This window comes from Lissotriton helveticus, chromosome 12 (genome assembly GCF_964261635.1).
Source record: "Lissotriton helveticus chromosome 12, aLisHel1.1, whole genome shotgun sequence".
Lineage (NCBI taxonomy): Eukaryota > Metazoa > Chordata > Amphibia > Caudata > Salamandridae > Lissotriton > Lissotriton helveticus.
Window position 1 is genome coordinate 253,967,470 of NC_136073.1, and position 19,563 is coordinate 253,987,032.

General features: G+C 42.8%; 1 protein-coding gene across 1 annotated transcript in view; it reads right to left on the reverse strand.

Moving 5' to 3' along the window:
- Positions 1 to 6,711: 6,711 nt before the first annotated feature.
- CHTF8 (chromosome transmission fidelity factor 8) overlaps positions 6,712 to 19,563 on the reverse strand; it is a 92,495-nt gene continuing 79,643 nt past the window's right edge. The window contains exon 4 of the mRNA XM_078670216.1: positions 6,712 to 8,144. Within this exon, the coding sequence (XP_078526342.1) occupies positions 7,905 to 8,144 (240 nt within the window). The 3' untranslated portion in view covers positions 6,712 to 7,904. The remainder of the gene's footprint in view (positions 8,145 to 19,563) is intronic.

Below are 19,563 nucleotides of genomic sequence, written 5' to 3' on the forward strand. Positions count from 1 at the left end.
GGTTTCAAGGAACCGGTGGGGGAGGGGAGGGAGGGTGGATGGATGGAGTTGCAATTAAGTGGTAATTGGATGGCCCACCAGGTGAATGATTCAGGCAAGGCGCACAATGCTTAGAGATGGCCTTCTTGAGGATGGTTTGTAAAAGGAAGAGAATCTCAGCGATATGCTCCATGAATGTCACTATGAAAACCTATCACCTTTGCCTTGATGCGGCAGAGCACACAAGCCATCTGCTTCTGCTCTAGCGCTTGAATAGACAACCCTGCTTATTTGTGTTGCCTTAAAGCTATTTCTTCTAACTGCCCCACTTCAGTTTCTTACCCAAGTGCTGCTGCTTCAGTTTTTTGGGGCATGGCCTGCCCTTTTGTAAACAGGCCACTGTTAATTCTGGTAAAATATGTGCTTTTAATGGAAATAAGAGTGGGTACCCTGGCTAAAAGTAGCAGAGTTCACATGGGAAGTGTCGGTACACCCATATTAGTCAGGCTATTGGCCATGCCATTAACATTGTTAATTTAGCTGCTCAAATTCTGAAGTGGTGTGGCAGATGACAGTACCAGTTAGTTTAAAGCACTGGGTAATGAGGAAAGCATATTTTGTCGAAATTTAATTAAGCAGGGCAGATCTCTCCTCTTGACAGTGTTCAAAGCACATTACACAAATGGTAGTCCAGGTATCTGAAACCTTTAGTGGTGTTTCTATGGAGCATCAGATGTTACTTCAGGGTCTACAAAAATATTGCAGCAGAACTCTACTGAATGTTAAAATGAAGTCAAAAGATTTAGCTCCAGGACGTGCCTTCTGAAAGATGCTGAGAAGCTCAAACGTCCCATGTTCAATGTCTATTGCCATTTTGCTCCGGAGTATGAAACTTTAAAGCCAGCTTTACTTAAAACAGTGTTACACTTTACCAGGACTAAGCCCTTTGTCGCTTTCCAAACATGTGAGTGTTCTGCATTAAAGTCTACAGTGATCAGTGACAGCTGCTGTTGTGAAGCAGACAGGCGCAGCAGAAGGCTTGGTGGCTCAACTTCAATGAGATACCATACTTCATAGATTGGTCTTTCACATAAGAAAATATTGCATTGATGGAAATCATACTATTGTCCCCGAATCTTGCTAAAAAGTATCTTTTGGTACAACTTGGGGAGAGTATTTCATTCAGAAACTGAGACCTTCTTGTGGTCTCTCCTGAACTGCCCCCCACTTCCGGCGACTGTGCTAAACAGAATCTACCAGGTTCAGACAGCCATGGAGCGCAAAGAGGCACATTAGGATTGCCAAATGCAGCCTTTTTCAGTTCTGGGTAGAACTGAAATAATGATTTAATTAGGCCCATGTTGCTCCTGCCCTCTACGCCCTTTATCATCTGAAGATTGCACTCCACTTAGAGATGTTTCAGATTGTGGACAGACAATTGTACATATGGGGTGCCTAAATTTGGTCCAGCGGGGCAAGGGTCCTGCCAGATATCCCAGAAAAACACTGAATATGTCTACATTCATTGTAGATCAAATCTATCTTGTGTTGACAGCCTGGTAGGCTCCAGCCTTAAGGGCCACACACATTTTTTCGCACTCATTTTAGTTGAGCTAGGGTACGCTGGCTTGTAGAAGAAAGGCCCAATGCTGTAAACATGGTCTCTGGTGAGATTGAAAGAACTATGCCAGATTGCTGTGATGCCTGAAATCCTAGTAGAGTATGAACAATGCATTTTAGGCAAAGTAGAAGAGTGCTCCAAAAGCAACACACACAAGCAATAGGTTTCTCAAAAAAAGATAACTGCCTAGAAAAAATGGACATCAGAAATCAAAGCCTACTAGTATTTTAGGACTCATTTCACCAGTAAAGAACAGACATAACAATACAATTGTTTGGTTAAGACATATGATCTGACTAACACCTACAGTCTAGCCGTGATCATCAGAAAAGCAACTGAAACTGCAATCAAACTTGAGCACAGCAGCAACTTTAATTTACTCTTTCAGACTGCTCTTCTCCGAATGCAGAGCAGACAAAACACGGGTTCGAACGCAAGCCCTCACTGGACTGTAAAACAACCACTGCATGTGCTTTATACAAGGATCACTTCCTTGGGACCAAAGGCTCAAATCCATGACTCAGAAGTGATTTCAGAGATCTAGTGACTAGAAAATAAGAATGTTCTAAATACGCACTTTGTAACTCTTCAGCACAAACAGCGGAATCTAACCACAGCCCATATCCCTAGCAAAGATGCCATTTGTTCACATTTGTGTTCATGTGCACTGGGCAAACTGTTTTTAACCCAACTGAAAGATAATTTTTTTTTTTAACTGATGGTCCAAAACCTGTTCTCTGATGCCATATTCACGCTTATATCTATTGCAAAGTTCTTGACATTACTTCTTGAGACTATTATAGTTCACGCAAAACAAACCTTCTACCTCAGCCACGGCAGGCAGCAAACACTAAACCTGGCTGCTCAATTGTGAACAGCTCATGCTAGAATCACAGTTTTATTTTATCACAAAAAAAACATATGGATTTTCCAGTGAACCGTTCACTCTAGTATTGGACTAAGTGCCTGGTTACAGATCACAAGAGGTGAGAAGCAGCAAAGACACTGTAGAAAGTTCAGGGCAAATACAACTCATCTTTGGCCATATCAGCAACACTTCTTTTTGCCATGGTCACTGGGCAGCAGCCATGTATGCCTTAAACAGGAAATATTGCCTTGATTGACTTTCCCTTTGGCAACAAGAATGGGACTATGCCACACCTTCTCCCTCCGCCACTTTCGAAAATAAATATAATTAAAACACCACCACATTGGTTAAATAAGGCCTGAAAACTTGCCTGTCTTCTATAACACCTGCTGCACTACTCTTCTTTATTGAAATATCTCAGAAATGCTTCGTAGCATCGCATGTCTCCTAAAAATGTGCATTCGTGCAAAAACGAGAAATAAAGGCCGGTCGAGGATCTGACTTGTGATCTTAACTGGCTATTAACATTTTCTGGCCTAATATTCTGTCCATCAAACCAGCTGTGTCCCTGCCTCTTTACTGCAGTTCAGTGTGATTTTACTGTGCTTTTAATTAGCCTGGCTAATGATGGTGATGCAAAAATTGTTTGCAACTGCAGTTACCCATAATTATCCCTCAAAGTGTTGATTTACTGGTCTAATTCCAGTCTAGAAAATCTGTGGTAGTGCTACACAGAGGGGGACAGGCGTAGCTCGTAGTCTAAAAAGGAAACGCGGGGTAGAAAGACAATGCGACGATTGCACGGGCCAAGACTCTTAAATATGGGCCTGCTTCCCTACACACAAGACTATCTTTAAATCTTCTATAGAAATCCACAGGGACGAAGAGAAAACACGTAGGGTAAAGCTGCATCTACTGCGCATGTGCACACATATAATATAGATGAAGCAGCACAATTTCACATGTAGCTTCTCCCTTTTCATCAACCGATTAAAATAAGGGCATTAATACTCAGATTTGTAAGGTGACATTGGTAAGGAGGGGGAGCTGGAGATGCCTTTCCTGGGACTTGTGACTGCACTGTTGCTCGTGTTCCCATGATTTCTATCTTCTGTTGTTCCTCTACTCCCAGTCAGTTGGAAGAAAGGATAACACCTGGTTTAAAGGAGCAAGGTACTACTAGCAATATTTTTTCTACATAATAATCTGTGATCGGGCGAATTATTATTTTAAATCCGTTCTTAGAACATTTTGGAGAGAAAATCCTTCACGTATTTAATGTAAACTAGTTAAAAACAGCACTTGCAATATCAAGATCATGAATTCTAAATATAAAAAAAGAAAGAGCATGACAACAAGGGCTGCAAACAATCCTTCAAACGCTCCCACAGCCATTGGTCCCTTCATTGGCTTTGTTGCACACAACAGTCACCAGCACTCCAACCGAGAAGGCAAGTGCTGGAGGCGGGACATTCTCTGCTGTCCAAATCTGTGTTCAGGCTGTTGTCCAGAATAGTCCAGCCGCTCAAGCAGAGCAAACATTTACAGGAACAGTAAGAACGACCAGGGAAGTAAGTGCACAGAGGACTCGGTGTCTCAAGGTTACCGGCACAGTCCTCCCTCCCTTGGCAGGGCACTGGAGGAGAAGACAGGGCCTGCATTCTCCACCTCGATCTCCAACTCTCTCCAGGTTTACACCCTTTCCTTTCAGTAACCTGCCTCTAACCACTTCCTGTTTACCCGGCAGACAGTGGGCTCGATGTGCATTTACATTCCCTCTAGGAGCAAAGACTGCAAACAGCAGAAACCATTAAACAAAAAGTTAAAATTTTGCATGCAATTGGTTAAGAGTTCCTAGTTTGCAGCCAAAGACTAAGCCTAACCAACCACATAACTATGCATTGATGTTAGGAGGACAATCTCTACCCCAACAAGTGGGGTTGTGCTAGAAGAAGGTCAACATAAAACATTTATTGTATATAAATCAATGAGCTGTGGGAAAGGAAGGCACCTGGGGCAACCCACACATTCTGCCAAGATTAGTGAGAGGTAATGAAGCCATTTAGAGAAATACCCCTGAAAGGATCAAACCTTACCTGTCACAGGCCCCACTGTGTATAACCCCATGACTTGAATGGAAGAAGCCCCACTACAAGTCTACCCATCATCCCCTGACAGAGTTTGGTACAAGTTATACGACAATCGCACAATCGCCGTGCACCAACACATCGACCAAAGAAGAATTTGAACAATTAGTTAAATTTGAAATCAAATATTTAAAGGGAGTGCTTGCAGGGACCATGCCAGCATGTTACAGACAGGCTCCTGTATTCCGTTTTTAAACCTAGGGAGTGACACTCAACTTGGCTGCAAGAATTTGACCCTTGATAAATAAAGACCATAAGAAACTGATGTAAGGATAGAGGGGCACAGGATGGGCAATATATGTTTAGTATCAAATGGTCTCACATAGGGCCCAGAATGCATGACTATTTTTTATTATTTATGGTATTTAAACAGGGCAGCCTAACTCCAAGAAGTAAGGACGCGCTTTGCCAAATATAACATGCATGAAAAATTAGCAGCAGTAAAATTTAGCTAAGCGTAGGGCAACAGCGTTGCTATAGTGAATATTTGTACATGGAGGAAAATGCAACACTAAACTTCAACATGGTAACTTTTGTACGTAAAAGTGAATGTAATCCTCTTTCAGAAGAGCAGCACTTCAAGAACGAAAGACAATGTATGACCACATTTCTTAATTTTCAATGCTGCACCAGTTGGAAAAGTTTGATGTCCAATGCTTGGGCTATGGCGTTCGATTACAGAATCAGTGTACAAACTGTATCGACACGGACATGCCAATTAATACGGCTGTAGCTACATGATACGATGAGTTCAAATTGGGAGAAATTACAAATGACAACATCACCTCTCCCCTAGGCTTGATAATCTCTTTGCTTCTCAAAAGTGGTCGAGGGGGGCCCTAAGGCTTCAGGTTGTAGACTCTGGGGGCCAGGCTCTCAGCACTAAAAGAATGAATACCCTTTTAATGTATGGGAGGTTTCTAGTCAGATATGATTCTGTCTCTTTGTAATAACCAGGAGTTTGTGTTGAGCCCCAAGACTGGCTAGCACCTCTGCAGAGCATCCATTTTGGAAGGAGACTAGGTTTGGCGCCATTGGTTCCCCAAAAGAACCAAGTGGCCCACATCAAGTGCGACACCTTCAGCCAGTACAGCTGATTTTTAGCCAATAGCACGATCTCTTCTTAAACTGAAATTACAAGGTCCACATTAAACCGGGGCTGTTTTATGGTGTCATGCATGATATTGACTTACATAATAATAGTGAAACCCAGGTTTTGCCACTCTCTGCATTTGACACACTGGTATAAAATGTGCAAAGCCCTATACAATAGCGGGTCAATACGAAGGCAAAATGTATTCACAGACTCAAAACAAGTGGCCTGCTATGCAACCCCCAAATCTAAAGCTCTATGTCTTTCAAGGCGAGGACTATTTTAAGGTGTTGCACACATGGAGCCAATTTGCCGCAGCATGGGGAGGAAACAGATCGCTGTCTGCTGTAGGTGGCATCTCTCGTTTTTCAGTAGTGAGTGATGCTGGCACGGAAATGGAAAAAAAGTATAAATGTCCCTGAGGTCGAATGCCTCTAGAAGTTCCATAGAGCTGGGGTCATTCACATGTTAGCCAACTTGCCATCAACTATTAGGTCTTTCAAAGGCACCAGCCTTTTGGCAGATCTCCCAAATGCCCACCCCACCTCTTAGCGGTCATACTTTACTAAGGGAATTATTGTTCACACCACCTGAAAACTGCAAGGCAAAGAAAAGTATTAATCGTAATGGTACAAAGGCCACATAACCAAACTTTTGCTCATTTTAATCTGCAAACACTCCGCTCCTCTCTGCACAAATGCGATTCACAATATAAGTGAAAATCCTGCTCATTTCTGCCTGTTCAGAGCAGACTGAACTTCTCCTCTGTCCATCACTGATCCCTCAAGGGCAAACCTCACAAGGACACGAGCATGCCTGTGCCCAAACATCCCTACTGCGTAAAACAAGCCCTTGTTGGATGGGCAAAACAATTTTAGAATATTTTTAAAGGTCTTGTACTGATTTTAAATGCATTGGTTTGGTACAGTTCGTAATTATTGTATTTATTTTTATCTGCATTTTGTCAATTTGTTTTGTTATTAAAAAAGAAAAAACAAAGGCCTTTTTTTCTACTCAAGTGAATGTCTTTAATCACTGCACAAAATAAAATGCCAAGGTTGTTTGACACGATTTTCATCCTTTTTGCACAATGTCTGTGTGTGTGAGTTTAACAATACTTGCAACGATGCAAAACAAATCCTTCCCCCTGGCTGGCACAGAGGCTTGTGTCCTTCATCTTGTTTTGAGCTAAAACCTGTCGGTGGCGACTAAAAGTGGCCTCTAGGACCTAATCTACGCCACAGAAAAGAAGACACCTTAAACAAGTCAACAACCTGAGAGGTGTGAGTAGTGAGCAAAGGGTGGACAGGTTGTAATGAAGAATGTTGAGTGAATGTGCTGGAAAGAGAAAGTGGTTGATGCTGGGACAACAACATGATAAATGTGTGGGTGCAGGAGTAGTGTGAAGCGGGGAGGCTCTCCAAACCTCAGCCGTGACCAGGAGAGGACCCCAAGAGCTTTAGACCACTGACAAAAGGGCCTGCTAACACATGTGGGCAAATTGAGGATGCTCGCAGAGCACAGAGTAGCACAGGTGTTTCTTAATGTTTAGAAGCTGGTGATGTTCAGGACATTCAGGGGACATAAGGCATGCTACCCAGATGCCTCAGAGTTCTGGAACAGGAAAGACTGAGGTCTTGGGGGCATAAATAGGATCGCATAGTGGTCCTGAAGAGTGCAATCATGTTCACACAGACCATCTTTAAGGCTTTAAGAGCGTAAATGTCACACAGAGGGCAGAAATGTTGTTATTGGTCTAGAAGCGCATCAAAAGAGTGCTTTAGGGTATCACAGACTACTCAAAGAAGCAATACCAGGGTAACCACTAAAACAAGTACACAGAGGCGCCACAAAATCACAGAGCTTTCTTTATACTCTTGGTGACAGAAATATGTGGGTAAGAATTGTATTGAGGCTGTCCTGAAGCTGTCCTCATCCAGGCTTATGAGGAGGAAGCAGCTATTGTATCCACCAGCACAAATATGAGAACATAAAAGTGCTCTTGAGGTATTAGTACATGAAAGGCAATTCTTTGAGCGAATTAGGGTGACACTAAGGGTCACTTGGGAAATCAGGAGGGCAACAGAAGGACGTAATAACTGGAAAAGGTCCTCACAGATATGGTGAGGACAGACTGTTTTTGACTGGAAAAGTTCAGTCACAATGGAGAAAGTCTCTTAGTCCTCTTCAGCAACCTCACAACTTCTTAGGAACGTTAGTAATGATGGGCTTAGGCCGCGTTTTGAAAATGACCTTTTTCTTGATGAGTGCGGTCACTAGGTAGCGAGTAGACTGGTCCCCTTGGCTCACTTCCATGTCACCTTCCTCCGAATCTGGCCGGGCAGTGCTGCTTTTCACCAGGACAGCGAATGGCTTCTCCAAGCGCACAATCTTTCCATACAGGATGTGATGTCCTATGATCAGCACGGGGACTCCCTGCAAGGAAAACATTCCAACAGCATTAGGGCCATATCATTACCCACCACAACAACGCTCATTCACATCTTAGACACAGTAAATGCCAGTCACAATCAGCAAACACAACATGGCTCCATCACACACTGCAGACAGAACATACCCCCATCTTAAATCACACAAAACACAGATCCAGTGTGCACTGTAGACAACACTGAAAAGAAGAAGAACATTGAATCCGAACTGCAACTCGCCTCACAGCGCATACTAAGCCAGGTTCAGCACTCTCTCCTCCTAGTGCGACTCTCAGAGAGATCCCCCTCTGGTTATTCTACAAAACACAATGCTACTTGGACTGCCTTCAAACTTCCTGATGAAAACGAGATACTCAGAACAATATTATCAGTAAAACACTCCTCCCACTTCATTGACCCTCTGCCTGCCAAGCCTTCCAAAGAGCTTAGACCATTCATACCCCCGCATTGGAATAAAATTGCAAAGGCTTCTCTCTCTCAGTGCATGATTCCCCATTGCCTAAAAATAGGTCAAATCACCCCTAACCTAATGTCGAAGTATAAGACCTCAACAATTTCCGTCTAAGTACCAATATTCTGATCCGAAGTTAAATTACTTGAGATCACATCAAGCATTTTCATCTCCATGACCAGTGCCAATTAGGCTTCATAACGGCACAACAATGAAACAGCCCTAACACACATTTTAGATGATGCCCTGAGACTACTTAATCAGAACGATCCGTGCCTGGTATACTTCTTGATCTCTTCTCTGCGTTCGATGTGGTCAAACACGACAGCATGACTGAACTTCTGGAGGGAAGAATGGGGCTATCTGGTCCTGTTTTCAATTGGTTTGCCTCATTTCTACATAACAAACTGCAAAGAATCAAAATCAATAAAACACTTTCTGACATTACTCTGGTCTCGACTGGAGTGCCCCAAGGTTCCACGCTCTCACCCACGTTATTTCACGTTCATGGAACCTCTCACCGAAATTCAGAAGCAATCAAACATTTACTACCACATGAACGGTGAGGACACTCAACTAAACCTGAAAATCTACTCACCTGAAGATATCAAATCTCTCAACTGCAAGCTACTGAAAATTCAACATTTAATAACATTATGCTCAACACACTCAAAACGGAATTCCTCTACATCACCCCTCACAAACACTCTACCCCCTTAGAAGAATGGCTCAAACAACTTACAACTCTCAACTGAGCCCCCCACATTATTGACTCCACTAGATCACTAGGTGGGCAAATACTTGAATATGCAAGATCATGTTAGTGCAACCACCAAGGAAGCCATCTTACAGCTAAATACGCAAAGGGAATTTAAACCACTTTTGCCCCCCGATGACTTTCAATTGGTAGTCCAGTGTCTATTCATCTCCTGTTTAGACTATCGGAGTGAGACTCTTGTAGGCTTACCCAATGTTAGACTGGCGCCGCTAAGAGCCACAATTAACTCATCTGCTAGGCTTATCACTAGATGCAGAAAATCTAACCACTTCACATCAGACCTAATACTCCTAAAATGGCTACCGTTTGAAGCAAGTATCTAGCTGAAGATAGCCTGCATGACACACAAGGCCCTTCACCTTAATATACCAGTCTACCTGGCTAATAAACTCAAACTGTCTGGTGGAAGTCGTGTCTCAAGAAGTGCTAACTCCGTACGGTTGAAAGCACAGACGTTCAATGAAAAGAAAACTTATAACCCCTCCTTCTCTGGTTTAGCCCCAAGAATATAGAATGCTCTGCCTGCTGAAATCAGGTCAAACCCCTCGACTTCCGCCTTCAAAAAAGTAGCAAAAATGATTATGCTCGATAGATTCCTTCAACAGAAGCCAGGAACCCTCAGCTCGACTATTTTCCTATAAACACTTCTGGACCTTGCATTTTGACAGTCGTCTTCTATATTATTTATTTATTTATTATAACACTTATAAAGCGCACTAATACCAACCGGTGTCCTGGCGCTGAAGTGGTAACTCCCTGAGATTAAGATTCCCCAGCTAGAGGGTAAAGAGCCATGTTTTGAGATGTTTTCTGAACGCTAGCAGATTGGTGATTGATTTAAGGGTCAGGGGGAGGGAGTTCCATGCCTTTGCTGCTCCTCGGACAAAGCTCCTGCCCCCCCACCGTGCCTTCCTGATCCGAGCTGTTTTGATCAGTCCCATACTGGCAGACCTCAGATGTCTCTCTGGTCTATACCACTGGAAATGATCCTGAAGAGACACTGGACCCAAGCCATGCAGTGCCTTAAAGACAATGCAGAGGGCTTTAAACATGATCCTCTTCCGCATCTGGAGCCAGTGCAATTTCTCCAGTTCCTTGGTAGCTGAAGCAAATTTGGGCAGACCTCCAATAAGGCGGGCTGCCGCGTTTTGTAGAACCTGAAGTTTATTCAACACTCCCCGTTGGGCCTCGAGGTAGAGACTATTACAATAGTCGAGGCGCGAGAGAACAAGTGCCGTCACCACCGTTTTTTTGCTTCCCTCAGGTAGAAAGGGAAGCACTTTCGTAATGGTTTTCAGGAGCCAATATATGGACGAGGTCAACGCCATAACTTGGGGTTTGAAAGAAAGTTGGCTATCTATAATGACTCCCAAATGTTTTACCTTTTGAGCTGGAGCGGGCGGATCTCCCATGTCAGTTGGCCACCATCTGGGACTCCAGAGATTTAAGTTGGACCCAAAGACAATCACCTCCGTCTTGGAGGAGTTGAGTTTTAAGCAACTTTTTGCCATCCAAGAACTGACTGCAGACATGCATTCCTGAAACCTGGCTGCCACCACCAGCTCTTTCTCCGGAAGCACCGAGACCACGATCTGGGTGTCGTCTGCGTAAGAGGTTAACTCAAACCCGAAGGCTCGGATCACCGGAGCAAGAGAGGATACATAGATATTAAATAAAGTGGGGCTAAGGGAGGATCCCTGAGGGATCCCCCCGGGGAGTTCGAAAGGTCTTGATTCGACATCCCCCATAGCCACCACTTGTACCCGGTCTTTCAGAAAGGCCTTCAAAATGTTGAGTGCTTGCTCCTGGATCCCGCAGCCCTCCAACAAAGCGTGGTGAACCGCTGTCAGATCCAAAAGGATCAGCACTGCTTGGCCTCCATCATCAAGCACCTTCCGGACCTCCTCTGTAACTGTAATGCTGCTTGCTCATTCCTTATTCATCTCTACCTGTATGTATAACTTTTCTGTTATTTGTACTTCTATTTGTACATTACGCCAATACCTAGACGGGTCATGTTTGCGCTATATAAAACTCGTCAAATAAATCAAATGAATACAATCATAATACTGCTTAATTAGGAACTACAGAAAAAATATCCATCAAGCCCTATATCTTTAGCAGACCACAAAAAGGACAGCTTCATCACAGCATTCAAAAATGTTGTGGCTGAATAGCACTCCTACATATAGAACCCAGCTTCTTGCACACTACAGCTTCATCATAATAACCGCAGTAAGAACCCAGTTCCACAACACACCAGAGCAACAACACAGCTGCAACAGAACTAATATATACTCATTGCACACTACACACAAGTCTCCATTACACCCTGCCAGCAAAACACAGATTCATCAAAGCCTTCAAAACTAAAGGACTCCAGCTCACACTATAGACAGCATTGCACAGTACAAATACAGCACAGACACACTATAGATATAACAAAGCTCAAACATACAGTGCAAGCCCAACACAGCTCCATCATACATTACAGATACAACACAGTTCTATCACACTGCGCCAAGGAACCAATAAACTCGTTAAGAACAAGCAGGATCCTCAAATCTAGGCACTTAATAAAATACTCTACAAACACATACCTGAAGGGTTCTGCACGGAGTTCCTCAGAATATACATATATTGATATAGTCTTCAAATGTTAACGCCCCTCCTGACAATGCTCAAAGTTTGTAATTGTACACTTAACTCCCATATCGTCTGCTCGCTTTAAAAAGACGCCCAAGGCTTGTTTTTGGGAGTGTACTGCCCAAAAGGACTATGGCCAATTTTCAGCTTCTTTCTCAAAGTCTGTGGCAACGCCAACTTTTGGGCATGTACCTTTCTTCCTTTCTGACCCACCATAAAGTTGCCTATTTCCATTCAAATCTCTCCCTTGCTATCCTTGACCGAGAGGTATTTTAAATAGTTCCCAGCACTGCTAGTGCGTCAACTTCCATCCATTACCACTGAAGGATGCACCCTTAAAGAGCTGCAACAACTTATAATACAATCAGCACTTTACTCCATAACCATGTTAACCAATGCATCTTTTGCCTCCTTGCCTGTAGGCAAACGGGATACGCAATCAGCTGGTACATTTTCCACCGAAGTTAACAGTCAATGAAGAACTGTTGATAATGAAGCCTGACCACTAGTCTATCCAACTTCATTACAGGATTACTTCTGCGAGCAGCTAAAAACATATTCACAAACCATTTACTATCAGTGTTGACGAAACAATTGTGCTCTAAACAAGGGAACATAAAGTTTCACCACCTATGATCATGTAAGTGTTTATCGTAGAACTGCAAAGTATTTAATCTCCACTTGCCTCAACGTGAGGTGAGTAAACTAGACTACGTTCAGTACCTGTTATATTCCATGCCAATACGTTGCCTGTCCTTGGAGAGCTCTAACCTTCCATAAAATACCTGTTATTTTCTATGGCAAAACATTGGCTGTCCTTTCAGAGTTAAAATCTTCCATGATTTGGCTAAAATGAATGGGCTTAATATGGGTGTCGGCACAAAATCATCTTTTATTATCAAAAAAACACTATGAACATCTTGATTCCCTCATAAACCATACACCACTTTAATGACCTAAGTGCATGGCATAGTACAGCTTGCTTACAAGTTTAGCGTATTCCAATAAAACCCAAGAATCTATCCTTGGAGTGTTGCACAGTGCTTCCTCTTTTTATCAAATTGTTCTAGGGTCTTGTACCACTAGCAACCCGATAAAGTATGTCCCAAATACTGTATAGTGATTTGGGTAAGCCAACAATGTATCATCAAATATAATCCACTGCCCATTCTCCTTGACCGAGGAACTTCCTAGTATCCGGCTTTGGATTAACATATGCTTGATAGAAAATAGAATGTTATCTTGAAAGACAGCTATATCCTTATGTCACCTAAACATAATGCACTCAAATACTGGCAGCAAAGATGCCAGCCCAAAAGGAATCTAGAAAATGCGTAAGCTTCGTCTAGGCTTGAACGTTGTAAGGGACATGGGCTCTTTTTAATTACATCATTATGACACTCTGCTGTCCAGTCAAAAGACTTTAACATTTTGCCAGCACAAAGCACAGATGCAATAGTATCATTATTAAGCAAAGAATGCTTTGTCTACTCATATGTTTTAATGTAGGCTTCTTAGGGCCTCCAAAACCCCAAACATTCACAGTTGTAACCAATTGCCCTGTACTATCAGTACCAGATACTCAATTTCTCCAGCTAATCCTTTTACTTTCTCTTGTTTGTTACTTACGTTGTTCCCAAGTTTTTGTCATGCAGAATCTTCTTGATCGGGAAAGCCTTATCCCATACATAACATTCCTCAACATCTGCAACTATAGCCAATGGACCTTTACACTTCATATCACTTTTAGTCAATTATACTTTTTGTCACTTTTGTTGCTTTCACTCGAAACTCTTTGATTTTCCTCTCCGTCACTGGACATATCTTCATGATGTAGAGTACTGCCCTACTATTGATAGGTACGGTAAGATTTTTATGCATCAGCAACCTTTTTCCAAAATTGTTCAAATAATTGGGCAAATAAACAGCTTCAAACAGGCTTCTTCAACTGAACTTTTTTCTAGCCGAGGTCAACACACATAAGGTGGCTGATCTTTACTTATCTATGGCTGTTTCGAATCTTGGTATCATAATCTCATATCACATAAACCTTTTTCCCCAAATTATTGCCTCATACTCTACAATGTCCCCACTCATGCACCTTAACATTCTTTAGAGTAATACTCTGGCACATGGCAAATGATTGCATAAGCAGTGATTATCTGCACCCAAGATATGCAATATTAGTGTTTTTTTAAGGGAGGAACAACGCTTAGCATCTATAAAACGTATAGGGAGGTTTCAGCACAGGCTTCATCAAATTAGAAAAACAAAGGCAGGGGGCTACACACTGCAACAGGTTACACTACCGGATATGGCAATACTTACAACACAACTACAGAACTCAGATAGGTTAAGCTGATCAAAGTTCCAAACATTTGCAACTTTATTCCTTATCTATAATACAATCGGTGTTACTCAGTAGGGATTCCAAGCCCTGGAGGCCACACTAATAAAAAATTGGGCCTTAACCCCAGAAGAAGCCAGTGATCTAACACAGCTCTTAGAAAGGGACCCTCTCCCCATTTACCCCAGATAACACAGTCAACCCAGCCGAAGGAAACAAATCCCTCAGTCCTCTCCAAGCCATCAGTAGGGTCATAAATACCCCAAACAACATCATTGTTAAAATGCCCCAGAGATGAAGATGTTCTGGAAGTCTCAGGTGAGCTACCCAACCACTAAGTGCTGCAAGTAGCTCCATTAGTAAAACTGGGTGCCTCACAAGGCACAAAAACGAATTGAGAAGATGGCAAATCCCAAAAGGAGTCGGCATTGACCCTAACAAGTTCAGGGGAAGGGAATCCCTGGGTAAGCCAAATAAGGAAGACCCACCTCATAGAAACGGAAAAAAGCAAATCTGGAGTCGGCTGAATACTATACCTCTACACAGAATATGCATCCATGGGTAACATGGGACATCCTCAATAGAGGAACCTTCTTGAAATTATGAGCAAATATACCAGGTCTTGAACAAATCTGCTCTGCTGACATAGAAGGGGTAGCCTTTCTTCCCCACGGAATGGCGAGACCAACGAGCGCAGTGAAATCATCTTTATTAGGCCAAACCTCGCTAATGCTCTAAGGAAAAGTAAGATGCAGCTTGAACTATGGGACATGAAACTGGTTGATCCCAGGGTAAGGAAATACCCTGCATGTTTTCTGCAGCAGGATGCACGCATAAATAAAGGGATAGGCAAGGATTACAACTCAAACAATAGGAACATGCCCATCGTTGGCTCAGTTTTAAGGGGCACATCAAGGTGGAGTTGTCCCCGGAAAGCATTGAAGAAATTGTAATAATTAGAGCAAGCAGATTTGGCGAAGTCCATCACTGCACGGCTCAACACACCATACTAGCCGATGGCGCATGGTTGCCAAGCGCATTAAATTCCAGCTCCTAGTCCAGGGCCCCACAAGACAAACAAGTGGGCCCCGCCTAAAATTAAGCTCATGGAACATTAGAGGGTTAACAGACTCAGTAGTAAAAAAAAAAAAAACCATTTAAGAGCTGAGGAACACGACATTATCGCTCTCCAAGAAACATGGCCGCTACACTCCTTCCCCTGGCCTGACTTTACAGCATATGAATCCCCCGCAATGGCCTCTCAAGCTGGGGAGCATGCCTCACGTGGGGTATCAATTTATGTAAAGAACAACTTAATGGCAACAACTAAGGTACTAAATGCAGGAAAGCGGGACCAATATCTTGAAAATTACTCTGATCAGCGGTGGGTGAACAAGGACAAGGCTATCCCTCATCGTAGGCTGTATCTATTTACATCCCACCAGGTTAAGAACGGAAGCCACCTTGATGTCACTGCTCTCAATTTTGCGGTATGTCAGTACCCCATACCCGGACGATATGTAGATAATCACAGGCGTTTTCAACACCAACCTTATGCAAGAGGATTTGAATAACAGCCTAATAGGGCTCCACAATGAGATTTGGGATATTCAGTCAATCAATGCGCAACACCATAGACCGGAACTAAATCAACGGGACCTCCGCATTATAAAGGGCAGAATAGCACCGGACATTCCAGTGGCCTACACACACACACCACAGACTTTAGCATAGCCACCCTAGACGACATGTGGGATTTGGTCTACAAACCAAAGTGTCAAAAGTTCGAGCAAATCAAAAAACACCATGACCAGCACTGGCTTGAAGTTCATTACTAACCTGAAAGTAGAACATAATCATAGAGCAACAACTAATTCCCTTTCTGAATGTTCTGCTAGCGGGGCTAATGCCATCCAGAGTAATAATGTTCCTCACCAACTCAGCTAACCCAAAAGTTGCATCAGGTTAGGCAAAACTTGTCAATACATTCTGTACCCTCCACATGTATTCTCTCCATCAATGAAGTGTATTAACATCACTGAGATGGTTCAAAACAGATGTATTCTTCGGTCAAGGCCACAAAACTTACTCTTACACTAAAAGTGCTACTTAAGTTATTCCACTATATTCACCCAACCTATTCAATAACAACAAATTTACATTCCAACCAAAGGACATATACGTTTCACCTTAAATTACAAAAAACACACCCATTTTAGCTTTAGGGATGCTAGTGAAACCAGAATCTATTAAGGAACAGGCAGTGCTCAGAAAATTCAGCAAAGTCAGTGAGAAGAGAAGCCAAAGACACAAGCTGGGTCATATGGCGTACCAGTAGGATCCGAAAAACATTGTAATTGGAAGTATATACAATCCTTTCTAATATTGACCTAGTGTATCTTAACCCTGGAGCAGTCATGGATATGCAGAATGTATTGATTTGCCCCCAAACCATTTTTCTTTGTTCAGAACAAGCCTAGAAGTCTCGTTATGCATTTTCTCCTGTGTACTCTAACTATATGGAGGAAACCATTCTTTATAGTACAACCCAAAGCGAAACAACACGACATGATATTTTTAAATGGGGCGTCTGGTGCACGTTTATAAATAGAGTTGAAGTCTAAAGTACTCTAAAATATCAATTCAACTTCCATGCATGAAAACTTCTAAAGACAGAGGAATATCTTTTCGAAAGCAGACAAATTAAAACAACGCTTGGAATCCATACCCTTAGATAAATGAAGACTGGAAGTTACCATTCATTCGCGTGCGGTGGCTCCCCAGAACATCAAACAGAGCAGAAGTAAAGTTCGGTGCATAAAACATTTCTTGAATTTAGACAGATGGAAAGTAGATCCATGAAAAGCCTGGAAAGTAATGTGGCGAATCTTAACAATCTATGTTTTGGCTGCTGGAAGTCAATAAATGATCTTTAAATTGTCTGAGATGGTATTACAAATCCCACAAATAAACCATACAGCTGCGGTGGTGACACAGCTGACAACGAGCACAACTATAGTCGATCAGGACAGCTACCAAGGCGACCTTAGATCTGGAGTTTGAAAGCTTGGGACAGTACAAAGAAAGAAGACACCTGAGAAGTAACAGTTTTTACTTTTGTTAGTCTGATAACACAATTGTTCATGACACTACAATGTACCAACATCACAACTATTATCAGCTACATCATGCCTACTCTACCAGCGGATGCGACATGCTAACTGCAAGGCTTAAAGTTTGCAACACACAAAATTGTTAGCAAAAGATAAACAAAAGCACACTTAAGCGTCTGCCTTGCAAATCCCCTGTTCTGTGCATGTGTAAATCAACTGAGTGGCTATGCAACTCGCACAAAAGATGACACCTAGTCATCCTGCAAACAAACTTGAGGAAAGCACATCAACCTAAATAACTTGACCCGCGAGATCGCCATCACTTTCAGCTCTGCATCACTCTCAGACTTCTCTGATGGCCAGTCTAGCTCCCTTAAATAATTAAGAGAAATACATGCTCTATGAACCTTAAATAAAACCCTTGCTGGATCTCAACAGTTTCAGAAAAGTTACCCAAATCCTTACGTTTCAGAAATCATCAACCAGTCAGCTCCACTAAACATGGAATCCTCCAGATCCACTACAAGCTAATGGCAACTGTTCTCAGAAAAAGCCTATCTATTAAAAAGATACCAACAACAACAAAATGCAACCGATTCCAACTCGTCTGCCCGGTCACAAAACCATATTTACAAATTACGTTTTTTGAAACGTACAACAATTTCATGTCATAAACAAGTTGTTATACCACAAGCATGGCGCAATCTCGGTCAATCTCAAGTCTTCTCATCAACCACCTGCTCCAAAAAGTGTAAAAATTATGAGTGTCTTGGCTTACAAGAAATATACAATCCGCTCTTTAAAATCAGAAAAAATACTCTCATTGAAAAAACAAACCTCCACCCATCTGATTTTCAAACTTGGGACCAATTTCTGAACACCCTTTGAGTTTAAAAAGTCTGTAGCCACATAACTCTCGGCACACATCACAAGTAGTATTTATCGGAGCGTCTGCCATTTAGAAAACAGACCTAAACATAGCATCTCAAAGGCTACACTTCAGATGCTAGTTGATCATCTCTATGTAGTAGACGTGAGGCTTCCCCGTTAGTTCTACTGTCTTCTTATTGGATTTTTGGAACCCTAGACCATGGGGTCCTAACCAACTCTTGCTGAAGGATGGTGGGCCGTGGGACAGTTTTGGTAGTGTTATCTGTGGAAGTGGACCCTGTTAATTTTCAAAATGCCAGTCCACTGCAAAATGTTGCCATACACTGTGCACATGATACCACAGTGGTGCAACAATCATGGTGTCTGGAAACATGCATCACACAGTCGTGGCGCCCACTTCCACCTAACCATTGTGTTTTGTTTCATTAGGTTGGCTGAATTTACGGGTACCACACTTAGGGTGCTGTTTGTGGTTTATCATTGTTACCTTACTAGACAACCACTAATAGTATAGAATAACTGTTTTGGCCCTGAAGAATTGCCGTCAACTTGACACGATGGTAAGAAACAGGTCGACCACGTCTTAGCACGCAATATCCTGTAGCATTACAACAGGGGCACACCACATTCTCATTTTTAATCAGGATAAAAGCCAGTTTCATTAAAATTGTCTTGATTGGACGTCTAATTCCTGTTTTAATCCTCACAAGGTCTAGTGACCCACATTCCACACATCTACACTTTTTAGGTCCTGTAATGATGCCAGTTGACGCTCTAGTAGTTGGGGGTGGAGATGTGGGAGGGACAGGAAGGGAGGAACGGGGACACAGGAAAGGGCAGAGTAGAGTAGGGTCAGGGAAGAAACAGACGTGCAAATAAAAGAGCTCAAAGAGTCCGTGTCTTATTGCCACCTAGAAGACACGACAACTGGCGACGAGGGTGGGATCTCAGCGCATGGCCTGAACGTGCTGTTCCCAGTGAGCTGATCTATTTATGCACTGCCGCGTGTATGGTGTTGCGGCGGCGGCAAGCGTGGTCGTCGGGGTGCCCACCCCCTGTTGAACGGACCGCGCCGAGTTGCGCTTGATTTACCCCCTTGATCCAGTCCACGCCGCGCTGTGGAGAGCGGCGCCCGTGAGCGCGAGTGCGCGCTGAGGTCTGGGTGTCCACCCCAGCCTC